The 21,595-nt window shown below is 39.1% G+C and overlaps 1 protein-coding gene across 3 annotated transcripts in view; it reads right to left on the reverse strand.

Annotated features, from left to right (window-relative positions):
• KDM5B (lysine demethylase 5B) overlaps positions 1 to 21,595 on the reverse strand; it is an 84,994-nt gene that overhangs the window by 49,554 nt on the left and 13,845 nt on the right. For all 3 annotated transcript variants that reach the window (XM_047704578.1, XM_047704576.1, XM_047704579.1), the window contains exons 2-5: positions 10,096 to 10,173; positions 7,288 to 7,410; positions 6,396 to 6,566; positions 311 to 445 (exon numbers count right to left, since the gene is read on the reverse strand). In XM_047704578.1, the coding sequence (XP_047560534.1) occupies positions 311 to 445; positions 6,396 to 6,566; positions 7,288 to 7,410; positions 10,096 to 10,173 (507 nt within the window). The remainder of the gene's footprint in view (positions 1 to 310; positions 446 to 6,395; positions 6,567 to 7,287; positions 7,411 to 10,095; positions 10,174 to 21,595) is intronic.

The following is a 21,595-nucleotide window of genomic DNA, read 5'->3' on the forward strand; positions in this document are numbered from 1 at the left end:
CACTGCCTAATTTCATCACGGTAACAGGCAAACCAAACACCATCACAATGAATGCCTATTCTTCCAAACTCTGTCAATAAAGCAGCTGTCTGTTCAGGCAGCAGAAACCTAGTAAGAATTCTTCAATCCCTTATCGCTTTGACAGTACAGTCTCCCCAAGTGTAAAAGCTAGAATACAAACAGCATCCTTCTCTGAGGTTAACAAGGTTCAAAACTATGAAGAGCACACGCATGAGAGAAATCCAGTGTCAGACAGACATTGGTACAAGGGCTCAAGAATTCTGTCTGATCAACCTCATGAGGCTCTCACCTCTGCTCTCATGCGTTTTGCTCGTCGGGCTGGGGGGCATGTTTCTGAGGGCTGCACAGACTGCCTCTGGGGAATATCATGAGGTTTGTACTCCTTGTCCTTTGTGTCTGTGCTCAGGTTTGGCTTCTGCAGACACTAGAAATAAAACACAATTTATTAATGAATTTCCCCTCCTTTTTAAAGAATTTCAATGTATTTTTGCAAGGTATATTTTATAGTTGTTTGCATAGATACATAAAAAGTCTGTAATTTTTAAGATCTAAATAAACACAAGTCTGCAGTTACCAATCATATACACACACACACGTAAGAGTTTAAAAAAAAATTTAGTAGGTGAATGGTGTTGCTTTAACTCATTTAACTGCTCATGACATCAGGTTATACCAGGCCACAGCAGGCTCAAGGCATCCCAATGAACCACTTGCCATTATCCCTGCTTGCAATTGTCAATTAATTGAAGGCTCAAACTGTTAGATAGGCTTCTTATGAGTTTCCAAAATAACTTTCCATATTAAGAATATTCGATTTTTTACAGTGTTTAGAGTCATAAAATATGGAACCCAATAGATTTTCTACATTTTATTTAGAATCCTGCAGTTTCAAATATAACTAACAATGTTGTGATCAAAGATATCATCTGAACTGAAAAAACAGGTAGTAAGACTGAAATGTTCTCCCTTAGTAGTTTTACTTACTTCAACATATTCCTACAAGGTCTAACTCCCAAGACAAAGGCTAATAGGTAGCCCACAGCAATAACTTCTGGTTCTGATCAGACCAGAGTTTCTTCTTGCTTTGATTATTTTTTAGTTTGTTTCTAAACTTGCTGATAGAGGGTACTTAATGCCAACACAACAAAACACAGTAACATCAAAATATTACCATGGAATCTAATACGAATTTCAAGTAACACTCCTTTGTAATAGGACCCACGAGTATCACAAGAAGCACTTTTTAAAAAGCAGGTTCCAAATTGTTACCACTTTAGGTATATCATCTATGCTAGAGTAAGACACAGTAAATTAATACTCTTCTAGAACTCCTGGCTCTACGGGTACCATTACTACCATACAGTCTCACTATTGGCTCCTTCCTCCTAACATTTGCAGAAAGAATTCAGAGAAAGGTGGGAAATACAAGAATAACAAAAGCTGGGGCGCCTGGGTGGCTCAGTGGGTTAAAGCCTCTGCCTTCAGCTCAGGTCATGATCCCAGGGTCCTGAGATCGAGCCCCACATCAGGCTCTCTGCTCTGCTGGGAATCCTGCTTTCTCCTCTCTCTCTGCCTGCTTGTGATCTCTGTCTGTCAAATAAATAAAATCTTTAAAAGAAAAATAGCAAAAGCTGAGTAATCATCTAACAAACCCTATTTCTAACATTTAAAAAATATAATACACTATAAAAAAGCTGATACAGATTTCTTGATATTCCAAACAAGTAAATAATCTACCACAGATACAACAAACATATATATATATATGTGTGTGTGTGTGTGTGTGTGTGTGTGTATATACATGTATATATGTGTGTGTGTGTGTGTATATATGAATGCTCATTTTAATTAAACTCATATACTGATTTGTCTGGAAATGTTAACAAAATTAGTATGGAATACCACCCTCCATTCCATAGTAAGTTCTCAAATTAAGTACTTAAGAGTATTTTTTTTTTTTAAGATTTTATTTATTTATGTGACAGAGATCACAAGTAGGCAGAGAGGCAGGCAGAGAGAGAGGAGGAAGCAGGCTCCCCACTGAGCAGAGAGCCCCATGCGGGGCTTGATCCCAGAACCCTGGGATCATGACTTGAGCTGAAGGCAGAGGCTTTAACCCACTGAACCACCCAGGCGCCCCACTTAAGAGTATATTCAATGAAAGCATACAGATGGGAATAAAACCTATCATCTAAATTAAGCTCTTTTATGTATTTTATAAACTTTCTATGTGATACCTAACAGTATGTGTGATCATGCAGGTAACAAACTGAACTGAATCAAGGAACTTTTAAAGTAGATGGTCAGATATTCAGAGATTAGGAGCACCTGGGTGGCTCAGCTGGCTAAGCATCCGAGTCTTGATTTCAGCTCAGGTCATGACCTCAGGGTCCTGAGATCGAGCCCCACGTAGGGCTCCACACTCAGCGGGGAGTCTGTTTCTCTCCCTCTCTCCTTCCCCACTCACATGCTCTCTCTCTCCCTAAAATAAATAAATTTTTTTTTAAAGGAAATTAAGAGATTATATATGTGGTCCCTATCTCTCACAAAGTTTATATAGTTCCATAAATGATGGTCTGCTTTGTTCTATAAGGACTTTAGAGATTGAGAGCCTTATTATTTTTTTAAGGTTTTATTTTTATATATTTTATAAGATTTACTTGACAGAGAGAGCACAAGCAGGGGGAACAGGAGGCAGAGGGAGAGGAGAAGCAGACCTAAGCCGAAGGCAGGCACTCAACTCAGCCAACTGAGCCACTGAGGTATCCCTTTTAAAGATTTTATTTAGTTGAGAGAATGAGTGAGCAAGAAAGAGCACAAGCTAGGGGAGGGGCACAGGAAGAGGGACAAGCAGACTCCCGGCTGAGCAGGGAGTCCTAGATGGGACTTGATTCCAGGACCCGGGGATCATACCTGAGCTGAAGGCAGATGCTTAACCGACAGAGCCATCCAGGTACCCAAAGAATTTTATTATTTTGTTCCAAATCACAATTCCCAACACACAACTGATGTGTTTGCTCTGTATCCATTGCTAGTACATCAGACTAATTTTAACCTTTGAGAAAGTGGGACTGAGAGGTGACTGACAGCACAGCATGAGGACACCATGCTACAGAGACAGAGACATTTAGAAAACACAGAAATACAAGAGGGGCACCCGGGTGGCACAGTCGGTTCAACATCCAACTCGTGCTTTTGGCTCAGGTTGTGATCTCAGGGTTGCGAGATCAAGCCTGGCATTGGGCTCCATGCTCAGGGCAGAGTCTTAGAGTTTCTCCTTCCTTCTCCCTCTCTAAAATAAATAAGCCTTGAAAGGAAGAAAGAAAGAGGAAAGGAAAGGAAAAAAAAAGAAAATGAAAATGAAAATGAGAAACAGAAGAAAACACAGGATTACAGGAGTGGAGCCTCCATGCCACTGCACCAGTACATCTCTACTCAACTTTTCGTTAAGTTTCCCAAAACTTGCTCTCAGCTTCGGTTCACCCTTTTGCAACAATTCCTTTGTTGGGCATGATATTTTTCCTCTTAATATTAAGCCTTTATTTTTTTTAGAGAAGTTTTAGGTTTATAGCATAGTTGAGATGAAGGTGGAGATTTACTATACACCCTGCCCCCCGCCACTCACAGCCTCCCCCACGGTTGCCACCCCCACCAGAGTAGTGGTACATTTCTTACAAGTGATGAACCTACGAAGTCCATAAGTGACATTAGGGTTCACTTGTGGTGTACATTCTATAGGTTTGGACAAATGTATAATGCCATGGAGGATATCTTTACTGCTCTAACAATCCTCTGGGCTCTGAGTATTCCCCCCACCCCTTCCCTCCTTCTTGCCCCAAAACCCCTGGCGACCACTGATCTTTTTACTGTTTCTATAGTTTTGCCTTTTCTAGAATACTATGTTTGGAATCACACAATATGTGTAGTCTTCTCATGTTGGTTCATTCACTTAGTGATATATATTTAAGGCTCCTCTCCTTGTCTTATCATGGCTTGAGATCTCTTTTTTCTTTTCTTTTCTTTTTTTTTTTTTTTTACATCTCCTTTTAATGCCTAATAATATAATACTCCATCGTCTGGATACACCATCATTCATTTATCCACTTACCTACTGAAGGACAGGTTGGTTGCATTCAACTCGTGGCACTTAAGAGTAATAAAGTTGCTAAAACACATCTGTATGCAGGTTTTGTGTGGACAAAGTTTTCAACTCCTTTTTGTAAATACCAAAGAACATGACTGCTGGACTGTACGGTAACAGAGTATGTTTAGTTTTCTAAGAAATGGCCAAGTGTCTTCCAGAATGGCTGTGTCATTTTAACATTCCAGCCAGCAATGAATGAAAACTTCTGTTGTCCTTGCCAGCCTTTGTGCTGTCAGTGTTCTGAATTTGGCCATTCTAATAGGTGTGTTGTGCTATTGCTTTCTCCATTCTTTTAAAATATATGTATTCTATTTATCCTTTTTCTAAGGGTTATTTTCAAAAATCAGAAATGAGCCAAAAATTAGGTACAAAAACTGGCCATCACGGTATAATATAACATTCAATAATAGAGAAATCAAGTCTAGCTACAAAAATGGAATGCCAGAGTCATTCAACTAGACTTTCAAAAATATTCAAGGACATGGCGAATGCTCATGATATATTAAGCAGAGGAAAAGCAGATTATAATATTGTAAATGAAGAATACAATCCCAGTGTGTATATATATGCATAAAAAGAGCCTTAAAAGAAAAAACAGGTGAAAGGATTAAAGAGTGATTTTATTTTCATCGCACTTTCCTTTGTTTTTAAGCTTTCTGCAATGAACACCTTTCAGTGCCTAGAACATACTTGGCACACAACGGGCCCCTCAATAAGTATTTATCTGTGTTGTATACGTAATGTTTGTAAAAAGTATCTTTAAATACCCACTCCCCTTCAAACTACAATTGAATAAATGCTTACATTCTTTTCAACTACAAAACTTACACTACCTAAGTTTATAGATATTCTTAAAATGTTGCCAACCCATAAAGCAGGCAGACTCTTTCCTCTTACTCATTGTGCCTTCCACACTGAAACGGAAAGGTTATGAAGGAGAAAATCTACTGTAGGCAACTGTATATAGATCTGACTATAAAACAGAGACTTATAGATTCCAAATACAACGTTCTAAATAATTTCATCCCTGGGTTCATTAAATATTCACATGTGTATATTTAAAAATGACAACTTTCTGAATATCAGACTGATCATGTTCTTCTAAGCTGAAAAGAAGCTCTCCTGGAATAGAGAAGGGAGAAAGGAAAGAAAAATGCAATGCTATAAAAATCTATAGGATTTGAGCATTACAGATGGTACGTCTCTAATATCAAGACAGAGTTCTGATTAGTAGTTTACCCTCTGAAACTATGTTATTAACTTTCTAACTTCACTACAGCACAGTAACAATTCTTAAAATTACAGGGCTTACAGCTCTTGCCTTAGAATAACTCAAAGGGTATAAACGGATTATGACATTACTCTTTCCATCAGTGTCTTGAAATAAGTAGGAAGATTTTATAATACAGTTATACTTTAATTACAACAAAAAGTTCCTATTTGAGTAAGCTGGCAGATACCATCTTTGTAAGAACAAACATGGCTACCCAGGAACTATTAGAAGAAGGATCCATTAGCTATCTAGCCATTATTAAGTCCCCTACCTTTTACCCCCATCAGCCTTGTATCTGAAAATCTCCTTGGAGATTTCAGCTGGCCAGAGAACAGGTAGGCAAGTTATTTCACAGGTTGTACTTTCATGTGACAATTAGGAATATGATCGCCAACGTACGTGAATGCAAAAGCATGAACCATAACAAAATAATAATCAACCTGTCATAAGGAAGACGCAGTTTTCGTGAAGATAAACACAGACTTCAGCCTCGGACAGCAAAAGGCTATTTCCTCCACAAACATATTCGTTCCAGAAACAAACTTCTAAGTATGGCTGCTCTCAAAACAGAACAACACAAACACTGGAGGAAAAATTCACAAAACAAAATCTTCTCAACAATTCACAAAACAAAGTCTTCCACAGAGAATTAATTAAGGCCTCTTCATTCACCCTAAAAGACAACATACCAATAAGCTGTGAAATAAAACAGGTTAAAGTTGGGGTGCCTGGGTGGCTCAGTGGGTTAGGCCTCTGCCTTTGGCTCAGGTCATGATCTCAGGGTCATGGGATGGAGCCCCGCGTCAGGGTCTCTGCTCAGCAGGGAGCCTGCATCCCCATCTCTCTCTAGCCTGCCTTTCTGCCTACTTGTGATCTTTCTCTCTGTCAAATAAATAAAATCTTTAAAACAAAACAAAACAAAAAAACCACCAGGTTAAAGTTGACCTGAATACTCACCCTCAAACTGTCTCCTGACAGGAACAAGTTGTAGGGATTGAGGATGCGTTCATAATGCCCTCTGATATGGGACCCCACAGCTTTGCCAGGAGCAAATCCCATCTTGGTGGCAATTTTGGTCCATTTTCTATCCTTGCAAACAACTGTAAATCCACCTTCTTCTGCAACTAACTGTTAACAGCAAAAGAAATCAGAAATGTCTGTATAGAAATCACTTCTAATTCCCTCTTACCTAGGTACAACTCCAAGAACAGAATGTTCTTGCCTGTGCTAATTTTTAAAAATACATTTCCCAAGTCAGATGAAAATATGTATGCATTACTTATTTCAAGCTAGAAAATTAGAAGATCACTTTTCACAATACAGTCCATAAACATTTTGTACCCCCAAAAGCTACTTCTCAGCTCCCCAGAGCAGTCAAGATTTTCTGGGAGGAAGAACTAGATCAACAATTAAATCCGTAACAAAGAACAAATCCTTGGTCTAACGCAGTGACCCTCAAAAATCTCCATAAACTAAGGAGTGGGAGAGATGGCACTATTTTGGGGAAAAAAACGTAGGCTTTACGCTAAAGTAAACCTGAATTTCAGGTATCAGCCTTTAGAGCTCGGTCAATTTTCTCCCTAAGCCCCAGTTGTTTTAGCTATAATAAAACAGAAAGGAGTATCTTACAGAAATATTGTTAAGTTTTAAAATGATACCCACAAAAGGTAGCAGCAAAATATTTCACGAGGCTTTCAGACCTGACAAATAGAGCCTAATTACCACTCAAGTGAACGGAGAATTTCATTTTATATTTCAAACAATAACTTTTTTTTTTTAAGATTAGGAAGATCAAGTTTATGCTGGCAGAAAAGCACTAAAATGAGGGAGATGGCCATTGGCCTCTTACCTTATTGAGCTGAAACAAGTCCAAGATCTTCCTCTCCACATGTGGAATTTTCAGAGTACTTCCCTGTAACTCCCAGTACTTTGCAATCTGGTCCAAGAAATTCAGTTTTACTCGAGTTTGAGCCTAAATGACAAAGAAATGAATTTTAATCTCACCTAGCTTATTTTAAAAATCCTGTGTGTGGTATTTTCACTCCTAGAATATTTAAGTGAGGTGTGCCTGGGTGGCACCGTGGGTTGAGCATCCAACTTTTCCTTTCGGCTCAGGTCATTTCAGGGTACTGAGACTGAACCCACATGGCGCTCTGTGCTCAGTGCAGAGACTCCTTGAATTCTCTCCCTCTGCGCCCCCACTCATGCTCTTTTTCTCTCTAAAATAAAAAAATCTTTAAAAAAAAAATAAGATATTTAAGTGAAGAAGTATCACTCCTAAATCCAATAGAGAAACTGTAAAAAAATATACAAAATAAAGCTGGTTGAATAATTATAAATTGACTCAACAAAAATTTAATTCAGTGCCTACCATGTGTAAGCAAAGAGTTAAACAAAGTAAGCCTCCCTTAAGTAGGCACTCTGAAAAGGGCTTCACTTATAGAGGACTTGAGCACAATTTTGTTATTGGTTAAAATTATATGACAAATAAGTTTCTATATGCCCCTCTAGTTTTTTTTTTTTTTTTTAAGATTTTATTTATTTATTTGACAGAGAGAAATCACAAGTAAGCATAGAGGCAGGCAGAGAGAGAGGAGGAAGCAGGCTCCCCGCCGAGCAGAAAGCCCGATGTGGGGCTCTATCCCAGGACCTGGGATCATGACCTGAGCCGGAGGCAGCGGCTTAACCCACTGAGCCACCCAGGCGCCCCCCCTCTAGGTCTTTTTACAATTCGGGTATTTTATGAGACTTGACACACTGCCTACTGCGCTAAGGAGGCATCTTAATTGGGGTATTTTGAAGGTCTGTTCTTTCCAAGCACAAATTTTCTTATTTTCTCAAACACAAATCTAAAAACAGATTTTACAACAGTGATTCCGTATCAATTTTAATGAGTCCTGATAAGGTAACAGAAAACTAGGAGATACTTTTTTTTTAAGGATTTATTTATTTATTTGACAGAGAAATGACAAGTAGGCAGATGTAGGCAGAGAGGCAAGCAGAGAGAGAGGGAGAAGCATGCTCCCTGTTGAGCAGAGAGCCTGATGTGGGGCTCGATCCCAGAACCCTGAGATCATGACCTGAGCTGAAGGCAACTGCTTAACCAATTGAGCCACCAGGCACCCCAAGGAGACACTTTTTTTTTTTTAACTTAAAAAAAAAAATGTTTTTCTTAAAGATTTTATTTGTCAGAGAGAGAGAGAGAGAGAGAGAGAGAGCGCGAGCACACAAGCAGGGGGAGTGGCAGGCAGAGGGAGAAGCAGGCTCCCAGCGGAGCAAGGGGCCTGATGTGGGACTCCATCACAGGACCCTGGGATCATGACCTGAGCTGAAAGCAGACCCTTAACCTACTGAGCCACCAAGGTGTCCCAGGAGACACTTTCTTAATTAAATGTTATTCCTTTTATTACTGTTGTCTGTAATTCATTAAAAAATTTTTTTGTCATTTTTCTTTCCCCTCCTTGAAAATTAAGTTTAAGTCAGACAGTTTTAGGAGTTTTATCTTGCTCAAGGGCAAAACTGAGATGAATGTTCAGATGTTCCCAAACACAGTCCAAGACCCTTTTCGTATCTTTGGAGCTCAACTTAAAAATACAGACACTAGATTCTACTACCACCAAATCCATGTTTCTACCACAGAATCCCAATGAACATGTGCTCCATTTAAGTTAAAAGGGTTTTGTTTTTCTAATAAAAAAGCAAAACATGATTCAATGTTAAAATCAGATTAGAAGGCACCTGGATGGCTCAGTTGGTTGGGCGGCTGCCTTTGGCTCGGGTCATGATCCCAGGGTTTCAAGATTGAGTCCGGCATCGGGCTCCCGGCTCCACAGGGAGTCTGTTTCTCCCTCTGACCTACCCCCACTCATGCTCTCTCTCACTGTCCCTCTCTCAAATATATAAATAAAAATCTTTAAAAAAAAAATCAGATTAGAAAAAGGTTGATATAAACATTATTTCAGGGTTATCAACACGCAATTCTCATTCACCCTGTACTTCAGGGTTTCAGTAGCAAAGAAATTGAACAAACATCATCTCTTCTCTGGAGAATAGCCAAGTAAGTATTCCTCACCCCTTCTTAGGAAATTAAAGTGTGTTATTAAGTCTAAGTAAAAATGTGTATTTGGAAGAAAATTAGAGCTGGAAATCTTTTCCATTAGATGGTTCTCAAAGTACATTCCTTTCAAAATCTAAATTCTTGTGGCTGTCACCTAAACTTAGAAAGATGTGTATGAATTAAGAGGCCAACAATGATTGACTACAATTGCTGTTTTTAATGAAATCTTGATTGCTATGAGGGCCTTACCCTTACTGCCATTTGTTTTACCATGATTATCAATAATTGGCCATAATTTAGCTTCACTAAAACCACTAGATTTGGGGCGCCTGGGTGGCTCAGTGGGTTGGGCCACTGCCTTCGGCTCAGGTCATGATCTCAGGGTCCTGGGATCGAGTCCCTCATCGGGCTCTCTGCTCAGCAAGAAGCCTGCTTCCCTCTCTCTCTCTGCCTGCCTCTCTGTCTACTTGTGATCTCTCTCTGTCAAATAAATAAATAAAATCTTTAAAAAAAAAAAAAAACCACTAGATTTGTGACGGAGATTCCTCAAAGAAAGTCCCTCTGGTATACAGTCCACCAGAACAACAGTTAAGATATTACCTCCAATTCATTCAGCCTCTGGATACGTGGAGTAAAATGAAGTTTGTCAACATCACATGCAAATGGTGGCTGCCAATCCTAAGGGAGAAGCAAACGCTTTGATTAGAAGAATTTATAATTCTGACATTTTAAAAAAATTCTGTTAAAACCCCAGGTGAGTAAAACACACTATCTCTAACCAGTTAAATAAAATAGAACATGGAGGGACGCCTGGGTGGCTCAGTTGGTTAAGCAGCTGCCTTCGGCTCAGGTCATGATCCCAGCGTCCTGGGATCGAGTCCCACATCGGGCTCCTTGCTCAGCAGGAGCCTGCTTCTCCATCTGCCTCTGCCTGCCACTCTGTCTGCCTGTGCTCACTCTGACAAATAAATAAAATCTTTAAAAAAAACAAAAATAGAACATGGATAATAGTTAACCTTTTTTCCACCAGAACAGCAGAATATGTATGATTACCCTTCCCCATACAAATGATGCAGCTTGTGCACACGCCTCTTCACACCTTTCAAATGAGTAGTTACTGAACTGCAAGTTGTTGAAAAACCCCTGCCTTTAAAGTTTATTCACGGGGCCCCTGGGGGGCTCAGTCCTTAAGCGGCTGCCTGCAGCTTGGGTCATGATCCCAGGGTCCTGGGATCAAGTCCTGCAATGAGCCCCGCATCAGGCTCCCTGCTTGATAGGAAGCCTGCTTCCCCCTCTCCCACTTCCCCTGCTTGTGTTCCCTCTCTTGCTGTGTCTGTCTCTGTCAAACAAATAAATTAAAGGAAAAAAAAGACAAAAAACAAGTATTTTTTAAAAGTAAATAAATAAAATAAAGTTCATTTATTTTTAGTAATCTCTACACCCAACATATGGCTCCAACTCACCACCCCAAGATCAAGAATCACATGCTCTTCGGACTGAGCCAGACAGGAGCCCCCCGCAAAAATCACTGACTTTGAAAGAATCAAAATTCCTCTATTCCATAAAGGTTATCTTTTTACAAAATAGCTGTATTAACGTCAAAACATCCATAAACTAAATTTTTATATGTAATTTCCTAGTTACCTTAACTTTTATTATAAAATTAAAGTTAAGTTTGGGGGTGGTGGTGAAGACTGCCATGCAAGACTAATTTTAAAGCATCGTCCTTAACGTATCTACTGCTACAGATTCTTAGAAGAACTGCTGTCATGAGGAAATAATCAGACAAGGAAAAGTATTATGCTACCTGTAAGTAGAGAAAACTGCAAACAACTTAAATGTCCACAGTAGAATACTTAAAGGAATAAAAATTATGCTGTATTAATGGGGCACCTGGGTGGCGCAGTTGGTTAAGCAGCTGCCTTGGGCTCAGGTCACGATCTTAGTAGTCCCACATCTGGCTCCTTGCTCCCTCTCCCTCTGCCTGCTGCTCCCCCTGCTTGTGTTCCCACATGCATGCGCGCTCTCTCTCTCTCTCTCTCTCTCTCATAAATAAATAAATAAATCTTTAAAAAGAAAAATTATGGGGCACCTGGGTGGCTCAGTGGGTTGTCTCTCTGCTTTCGGCTCAGGTCATGATTTCGGGGTCGTGGGATCAAGTCCCACATTGGGCTCTCTGCTTGGCAGGGAGCCTGCCTCCCCCCTCACCCTCTGCCTGCCTCTCTCTGTCTACTTGTGATCTCTGTCAAATAAACAAAATCTTTAAAAAAGAAAAGAAAAGAAAAATTATGCTGCATTAATGAGTACAGAGTTCAGTTTGGAATAAAGAACAAGTTCTGGAGATATATTGTTAATGGTTTTTTTTTAAAAGATTTTATTTATTTATTTGACAGAGAGAGAGAGAGAGAGACAGCGGCGGGGGGGGCGGGAGCGAGAGCGAGCACACAAGCGGGGGAGTGGGAGAAGGAGAATCAGGCTTCCCACAAAGCAAGGAGCCGGATGCAGGGCTCAATCCCAGGACTCCTGGATCATGATCTGAGCTAAAGGCAGACTCTTAACAACTGAGCCACTCAGGTGTCTGGCGTTAATGGTTATGAATGTACTTAATGTCACTGAATTGTACCCTTAAAATTATTACAATGGTAAATTCTTTATTATGCATATTATAATATTTTTAACACATTTAAAAAAGCAAAAAGACAAAAAATTATGCAGTGGTAGAGCTCTATTTATTGACACTGAAAGATGTTCCTTATATTTGTTAAGGAGGAAAAGAAAGGCAGACTATGCAATATAAAAGTGTAACACTGGAAAGATATACAGCAAAAACGATTAATTGTGGTTGTCTTTGGTGGTAGGATTACAGATGATTTTCTTTTACTTCCTTAGCCATTTCAAATACAATCTGAAATATATTACATACATTAAATAACATTTCTTACATATTAAATAAATTACTTTGGATTAAGAAAACAATACAAGGAAGTTCACAGTCTTTTTACCCTATTTCATACCCAGAAGTTTGTTCTAAGAAAATAATTCACCCGGAATCAACATACATGAAATTAACTACAGTATAATGTTAGAAAGATGACTGATATTATAACAACACTGAATATTATACAGCATTTTAAAATTCTAGATTTATGAAGAACTCATACCAGTAAATAAGAAAACACAGAAAAATGGACAAATTGTGTTAGTAGTTACCAAGAAAAAATGGCTAGCTGTAAAAAGACTGGTGTCCAAATTTACTCAAAATTCAAAAAATACACAAGATCCCCGTGTTTTTACCTACCAGGTTAGCAATGATTTAAAATATACACACCACCAGTATTAGCAATATGTGAGGAAATGTGGACCCTGATGATTAGTATGCTGTTTCTGGAGGTCAATTAGAAAGCATCAAATTTTTAAAGGTCTATTGACCCAGCAATTCCTCAGGTTAGAATTTACAAATATTTGTTACCATTCACAACACCAAAATATAAAGAAAAAAAATTAACTGCAGAATTGTATTAACTTAAGACCTTACTAATGGGGCATCTGACTGGCTCAGTGGGTGGAACATGAGGGTCTTTTTTTTTTTTTTTTAAAGATTTTATTTATTTATTTGATAGAGAGAGATCACAAGTAGATGGAGAGGCAGGCAGAGAGAGAGAGAGAGAGAGGGAAGCAGGCACCCTGCTGAGCAGAGAGCCTGATGCGGGACTCGATCCCAGGACCCTGAGATCATGACCTGAGCCAAAGGCAGCGGCTTAATCCACTGAGCCACCCAGGCGCCCCGAAACATGAGGCTCTTGATCTCAGTTTGAGCCCACATTGGTTGTGGAGATTACTTTAAAAAAAAAAAAAAAAAAATCCGAAAAAACAAAACAAAAAAAAACAAAAAACAAAAAAACCTTAGTATCTATCAGTGAAGAATAAGGTAAGTAAATGTTGACACATCTGTAAATAGCAATAAAACACTCTGCAGCTGCAATAAAGAAAAAAAATCTACATGTTCTAAATATAGAAAGACAGCCAAGACTGAATGAGTAAAAAAACCTAAAACATGTAAAATCGTGCCAACAGTATTACATGTATGTAAATTTTAAAGACTTTCATAATAGGAGGGGGAAAGAGATTATTATTTGACACACTGATCACAACTGGGCAGAGAGGCAGTCAGAGAGAGAGAGAGGAGGAAGCAGGCTCCCTGCTGAGCAGAGAGGACGATCCAGGGCTTGATCCCAGGACCCTGGGATCATGACCTGAGCTGAAGGCAGAGGCTTTAACCCACTGAGCCACCCAGGCACCCCAAAAGAGATTATTATTATTTCAAATCTATATTATTAGAATTTTTATTACTATTGGTTAATTTTAGTTTAAAAGTAAAACAAGGTCTGGGGCACCTGGCTGATTCTGCCTCAGTTCGTGGAGAATGTAATTCTTCATCTTTGGGTCCTTAATTCAGATCCCACACTGGGCACAGAACTTACTTTAGACCAAAAAAAAAAAAAAGTAAAAGAAGGTTTTGTTTTAGTGATCAGAAGACTTCAGTAAAGTGCCCACCAGCGATGCCTGATAAACTATTATGCTAAAAAGATTACATCTTACCACAATTTCTTTTAATAAGGAAAATGCAGATCAGAAATTGGTACAAAGCTATTTACTATTAGAATACCAAAAAGAGGGGCGCCTGGGTGGCTCAGTTGTTAGGCGTCTGCCTCCAACTTGGGTCATGATCCCAGGGTCCTGAGATGGAGCCCGGGGGTTCCTGCTCTGCGGGAGGCCTGCTTCTCCCTCTTCCACTCCCCCTGCTTGTGTTCCCTCTCTCGCTGTGTCTATGTCAAATAAATAAATAAAATCTTTAAAAAGAAAATACCAAAAAGAAACAAAAAAAAAAAAAAAAGAAAAGGAAAAAGAAAAAGAAAAAGAAAAAAAAAAAAGTGGCAGCACTACCTGTTTAAAAAAGTCATCACAGATAAGGGTTTCAAGTATTTTATGTTGTCACACTGCCTCTTCCACAAAGACTATGGCTCCTGTTTCTTTTTTTTTTTTTTTTTTTTTTTTTATGGCTCCTGTTTCAATGTCAGTTGTCATTTAAAGAAATACTATACTTTATTAATCAACTTAAAAATATTACCTACTCCATCCTGGGTTGGAAAGGGGCAAGTTATTTATTTTTGTTTGGCTTGATAACTAAAGATAAGGAAAGCAATGTGTTTAATTATATAGAACACAATGTAGTGGAAGACAATCACATTGCTCAATATTCTATCACAGGCTAAGAGGAAGACTTTATGTTGCTCAGAGCTTTGCTCTCTAATATCTCATAAAAGCTGTAGGCTTTCTGAAATGAACTGATCTGGGTTGAAGGTTACACCAAAAACGTATCAAAGATAATATGTAAGAATATACAAGTAAATGATTAACATACTGTCCACATGGCCTAAGATTTTATAAGCTAAGACTTATGGGTAATGTAAGACATCCCCTAATTAATCAAGTCGGCCTTTTTCTTTGCCAAATAGGCCTTCTAATCCCAAAACACAATGATAGGAAATTAATTTCATCTTATCTATATATTTAAGTTTTATACATACAGTGAGTTATGTCTTTGCATGTACATGTGTATGTATATGTATGTATTATATAATATATGCTTATTTTATACTGAAGCTTTTTCAAATAAAATGAATCCTAAAAATAAAGCATCAGGAGGAAAACAGAACATATCTATCACTAAGGAAGTTCACACAGCAGGGTATAATAAGCTAAAAACTAAAACTCAGAAGATCATTCCTTCATTAAATACAGATCGCTGAAAACTATCACTTCTTCTAGTTACAGAGAATGAGGGAAAATGGGATGCCATTTAGTTTCAAGACTTTCACTGTCAGCTGCAAAGCTTTACTACAATAAAAGAATTACATATCATTTGCAATGCTCACATTGAAATATTAGCATTAAGATATCATTGGCTGAGTCTCGCCTCAATGAGCTCTACCTTTAAATGGGGAGGAAAAGCCAGCAAAGAAGGAAAGAAATCATTAAATAACAGTGTAATAATTTTGGGTTTGACACTTAAGTATCTAAAGGGAATACCATATAATCTAACCAAAACTTTCAGTCCCGAACAATAAAATGATTCACAAATCATTTTTCTAGCATAAAAAGAGCATTTCCATACTAACTAGGTATTCTAAGAGTTCATAGATTGCAAGGCATCCCATATAAATTTCCTGCTAAGATTCACTCACTTTTAAAACTTCAAAATGTCTTTTAGAGGTGCCTGGGTGGCTCAGTCAGTTAGGGGAACAACTCTTGATTTAGGCTCAGGTCATGATCTCAGAGTCATAGGATTGAGCCCCATGTCGGGCTCCAAACTCAGTGCAGAGTCTTGCTTGAGTTTCTCTCTCCCTCTTCCTCAGCCCTCTCTCTCTCACTGAAATAAATAAGTCTTTTTAAAGCCTTCATTTTGAAAGGCTTATTTATTTATTAATTATTATTATTTAACTATTATTTAAACGTTCAATTATTTTCCTAATCACTAAAAAAATATATTCCTTGGAAGGCAATTAAATAGGAAGTTGAAGCTTCAAAATCGTCAGAGGCCTGGGAAACATTAAGCAAACATTTTCCTTAGTCCCAGCACTAACTGAGCAACAACTTACAGTACATTTAACTGAGCAATGTGCAATAAAATTGACCAGTGGGAGATTAACTTAACTTTCATAGGATGCTAAGAATTTTTCAAAAACTCCATGAAAATTCATTCTGCGAATCATCCCCAACTAGCATCCACATATCAGAATACTGTCTTAATATTTCTAAATACAGAGAAGCTATCACCATTTTGAGATCTAACACTAAGAAAAATTAGAAAGTACATACTTTACAAAAGGCTTTTCCAGAAGTTGGTTCTCGGACTCCTGCAGACAAAATAACTTTTACAGAAATTAATGTCAAGGGGCGCCTGAGTGGCTCAGTCCTCTGGGCATCTGCCTTCAGCTCAGGTCATGATCTCAGGATCCTGGGATCGAGTCCCATGTCAGGCTCCCTACTCAGCAGGGAGTCTGCTTCTCCCTCTGCCTCTGCCCCTCCCCCTGCTCGGGTTTGCTCTCTCACTCTCAAATATATAAATAAAATCTTAAAAAAAAAAATCATTGTCAAAAGCTCATTCTGGTTAGTTTACAAAGAATAACATTAACTAAGGACCACCGTATTTTGTAACTGCATATGTTCTATGAAAGCCAGTCACGCCAGAATAAACGCACTCAAAGGATTTTTAATCCAGTGCAGCAGAGCTACACTTTGTGCCTGAATCCAGAGTCTGTCTCTAGGTTATCAACACAGTAACACAAAATGATAGTGCAAAATTTTAAGGAACCGAACAAAGAATCTGTTAGTATTTTAATTCAAGTCAGAAAATTTTTCAGTTAAGCCACCAAGATTTATCAACCTGAATAAAGATTTTTTTGAGCTGTTTATTTGAGAGCTCCGTGGTGGGAGGAATGGTGTTGTTAGGGAAGCAGAGGAGAGGGAGACAGAGAATCCCAAGCAGGCGCCACACGCAGCACACAGCATGGAGCCCAAGATGGGGCTCAATCCCACAATCCCAGCGGAATTGACCCCAGCGGAAATCCAGAGTCGGGTGCTTAACCAACTGAGCCACCCAGGCGCCCTTCAAACTTAATAAAAATCTGAGTAGCACATATGGAAGTATGTATGAAGTACAATTTAAAAGACTACTTTCTCATACATTAACAGTTTTATGTCAACACGATGTCCTTAAGACAAATTCAAGGAGGAAGAACTGGGAAGAGCATAATCACTATAAATCCCCACTTATAAATTAAAAGACAAGCAGAGTTACTATTTGTGAGTCCCTCAGTAGAATCCACTGACCACTCACTGATGGGCAGTCTACCAGGCAAGTTCTGTAATACAAGACTTCAGTGTCTTCCCAAAAGAAATAAAACGTGTTAGATACGACTAATTTCTCCCTTTTTTCTTCATTCCCTCTGGATAGGCTTGGCACTAAGCAGCTTTAATTAGCCACCCATTTGTTCAAAGTCTAAGATCTCCTACCCTTAGTGAGCCACTAGTAAAAAAACAAACAAAAACACTGAGAATTTTCTTTTTAGACTTTAGAATCACACTTTCTTCCTTAAATCAGAGGTTCTCACATTGTACAGAATTGAGTGAATGTGGATTTTGGCCAGCCAGTTCACAGCTTTCACCAGGGTTTCACAGGGGTATGTAACCTCAAAAGAAAGAAAAAAAGTCCTGGGAGTATGTTTGGCTTTCATAAATTTTTGTACCTCCAAGTTCTTTCTCACTACCCCAACCTACTTAACCAAGACATGATAATGGATAAGATGCGTGGCTCCTCAGAATGTCAGGAGGTTGTAGATATTATAGTATAGGACACAAAGAGCAATGCACTTAGAAGTCAGAAGACCTGGATTTGCATTTTGGTTCTTTAACCGCCACTAGAAGGATCTTAACTTTTCAATTTGAAATGTACAAACAAGAGCCACCTTCAGAACTATGGCGAAAATTAAAACAACAAATATAAAGCACTGTTTATTGTAAAACAAAAATAGAAAGTACTATATTTACATTAAGTTCGGATTACTGAAATATCATTTCTTCTAGCAAAAAGTCACTACAGGGGGGCACCTGGGTGGCTCAGTGGGTTAAGCCTCTGCCTTCGGCTCAGGTCATGATCTCAGGGTCCTGGGATCGAGCCCCGCATCGGGCTCTCTGCTCAGCAGTGAGCCTGCTTCTTCCTCTCTCTGCCTGCCTCTCCGCCTACTTGTGATCTCTCTCTCTCTCTCTCTGTCAAATAAATAAATAAAATCTTTAAAAAAAAAAAAAAGGGAAGAAAAAAAAAAAAAAAGAGGTAGTTCTTTTGGACCTGCTGAAAAGGTCTCAAGAACACTCCAAGAGTCATTCCTCAACCCAAACCGTGGAAACAGGGGCGCCTGGGTAGCTCAGTGGGTTAAGCCTCTGCCTTTGGCTCGGGTCATGATTTCAGGGTCCTGGAGTAGAGCACTGCATGGGGCTCTCTGCTCAGTGGGGAGCCTGCTTCCCCCTCTCTCTCTGCCTGCCTCTCTGCCTACTTGTGATCTCTGTCAAATAAATAAAATCTTTAAAAAAAAAAAAAAAAAAAAAAAAAAAAACACCAACCCCTGGAAAACAACTCTTAATAATCCTTATCCCTACGGAATTCCCAACCAGTCTGTCCCTCCATGGAACTCTATCCATCCAGATTTTAAAAATAGTCCCTTTAAGTGTTTTCTCTATTCACTAACAATATTTCTTGACCTATATGTGTACTGCCAACCTTTTTAGAAAAGGTATACCAGTGTCAGCCCTGTCTTCCCTAAAAACCCTACCACCAAAAAGATCCTGAAACTACCAAATTAATCATATGCAAACATAAAGAAATGATTAACAGAGGTACTAAAGGGGCACCAGGGTGGCTCAGTCAGTTAAGGGTCTGCTTTCAGCTCAGGTCATGATCCCAGAGTCTTTGGATGCAGCCCCCAGTTGGGCTCCCTGCTCAGTAGGGGTGTTTGCTTCTCACTCTGTCCTTACTCCTGGTAGTGTTCTTTCTTGCTCATTCTCTCTCAAATGAATAAATTAAAAACAAAAAACAAAAAACACCACTTGTACTAAAATATTAAGGACCTTTGTTAAAATTTTAATGCCTATAATTGACAGGACCTGGTAAAAGCTGTCAGTTTACATTTTACAGACATCTTTACAGACATCTTTACAAGAATATTAAGTGTCCAAGCACTATTTCTATGGAGGAGAATCTATTAGTAAATGAAAACACACTGGTATAAAAGGGACACCCCATGTACTTTTTAAGCATCAGTCCCAATAAGGTCCTCTTTCATCACTTTTTAAAATTTTTATTTATTTATTCAGGAGAGAGAGAGAAGAGAGAGAGAGCATGTGTTGGGGCAGAGGGACAGAGAGAGAAGTGGACTCCCCACTGAGCAGGGAGCCCACCACGGGACCTGATCCCAGGAGTCTGGGCTCATGACGAAAACGAAAACCGAAGGCAGATGCTTAGCCGACTGAGCCACCCAGGTGCCCCTCTCTTCCACCACTTTTTTTTTTTTTTTAAAGATTTTATTTATTTATTTGACAGAGAGAGACAATGAGAGAGGGAACAGAAGTAGGGGGAGTTGGAGAGGCAGAAGCAGGCCTCCCACGGGGCAGGGAGTCTGATGCGGGACTAGATCCCAGGACCATGAGAACATGACCTGAGCTGAAGGTAGAGGCTTAACGACTGAGCCACCCAGGTACCCCCATCTTCACCACTGATAATAAAACTTGCTAACAATAATCTGTATTTGTAGGACCTCTAAGTGACTTAAATTTATTATTGTCAAAACCATGTGGAAATACCATGGAAAATAGTCCTCCCAAAACTTCAAAAAAAAGATGGTTTCCTTTCCAGGCCAGTTACAGGAACAAGCTAAGTACCACCTTGTTTACAAACAGTAAGAGCAAAGGAATAACAAGATCACATGAAGACCTTACTCTTTCAAAAGGTCCCTAACAGGGGTGCCTGGGGGCTCAATCGATTAAGCAGCTGCCTTTAGCTCAGGTCATGATCCTGGGGTCTTGGGATCGAGCCCCACTTCGGGCTCCCTGCTCAGCAGAGAGCCTGCTTCTCTCTCTCCCTCTGCCTGCCACTCTGCGTACTTGTGCTCTCTGTCAAATAAATAAATAAAATCTAAAAAAAAAAAAAAAAAAGTCCCTAACAGATGTCTACCCCCCTACCAAAAAGTTACGTGCTGAGGTGATTCATACAAATTTTTGGCATATTTCCAAAAGTCTTATTTATATGCTTCTATATAGAAGCATCCTTTTAAAAATCACACGGAAGGATCATAAGAAAGCTAAATCCCTAGTAAAAATAATCATCTTCCACTCAAATAGGTTGACATGATAGATCACTCATGAAAATTTAAGAGGAGAGCATTATTTCTTTCGGATCATTCATTGACACCTCATGACACAAAAGTCACCAAATAAAACCAGAAGAAATGTCAGAGTCTTCTCCCCTACAGCAATTATAACTGGCGTAAATATTGCTTCAATACAATCAAGTAGCTGTACTGCCAGAGTTTCTCCCCCAAGGAAATTTAATTAAGTAATTTTGATTCCATTTTTCTTTTTTTTCCCAAGTAGGATCCCAGTGAGGAAAAGACAATTTCTGACAGAAAATGGAGGCTACCAAGGTTAAGAAAAAATAACATGCTTCAGAGAAAGGTTCCAGAAATGATCTGTCAGGGGAAGGGGTTGAGGAAAAAGGTTGGACTCGGTCCCTACAACCTTCCCCTCAGCAACACCCAAACCCACCCAACAGCCCACACCCTACCTTGAAGGCCTTGCTGTATCTGTAAACACCTGTTCTACAACTTTAGTACTTTACAAACTGGACACTCCAAGATTCAAAATCAAGGTCACGAAAGGGACAGTAACTACACTACCAAATGCCCTGTCTCTGAGAAGATACTAAAAGACTACAAAATCTTTGTTTTTGCTTGATGTTCCATATCAAGACATATTTGGCAATTGTACTAAAAAAGAGAAACATAAATAATAAGCCATTCATTTCACTAGATGCAAATATTTAACAGCTGTTTAGCCCAGCTACAATTAGCTGCAAGCCTAACGTTAAAACTGGAAATAATTTTAGAACCTGTATGATCCCTAACAGCCGTATCTGAAGTAAAAGACTGAAGTCTGGACTTGAACAGGAATTGCTAGGAAGCTGCTCTACACATCCCACTACCGGATCACTTAGTATTTCTAGGGCAACATGCAATTCTACTCAATATGCTATCATTCTGACCATGGTTCAAGGCTGGGTAGGTCTGCTATTTGAAAGAGAAAAAGATGTGCTAACACATAGGCAAGCTCAACTTACAATGGCAGATAAATAGGTCTTACCTCCAAAGGTCTTAAATTTATCCTGGGATAGATCTCAAACCATGCTGGTATTACTGTAGAGACAGCACCATCAACTGCCTTATTGATTTTACGTTTACTGCCACATTTAATAATAATCTGATTTACAAGA

The sequence above is a fragment of the Lutra lutra genome, chromosome 15 (assembly GCF_902655055.1).
Source record: "Lutra lutra chromosome 15, mLutLut1.2, whole genome shotgun sequence".
NCBI lineage: Eukaryota > Metazoa > Chordata > Mammalia > Carnivora > Mustelidae > Lutra > Lutra lutra.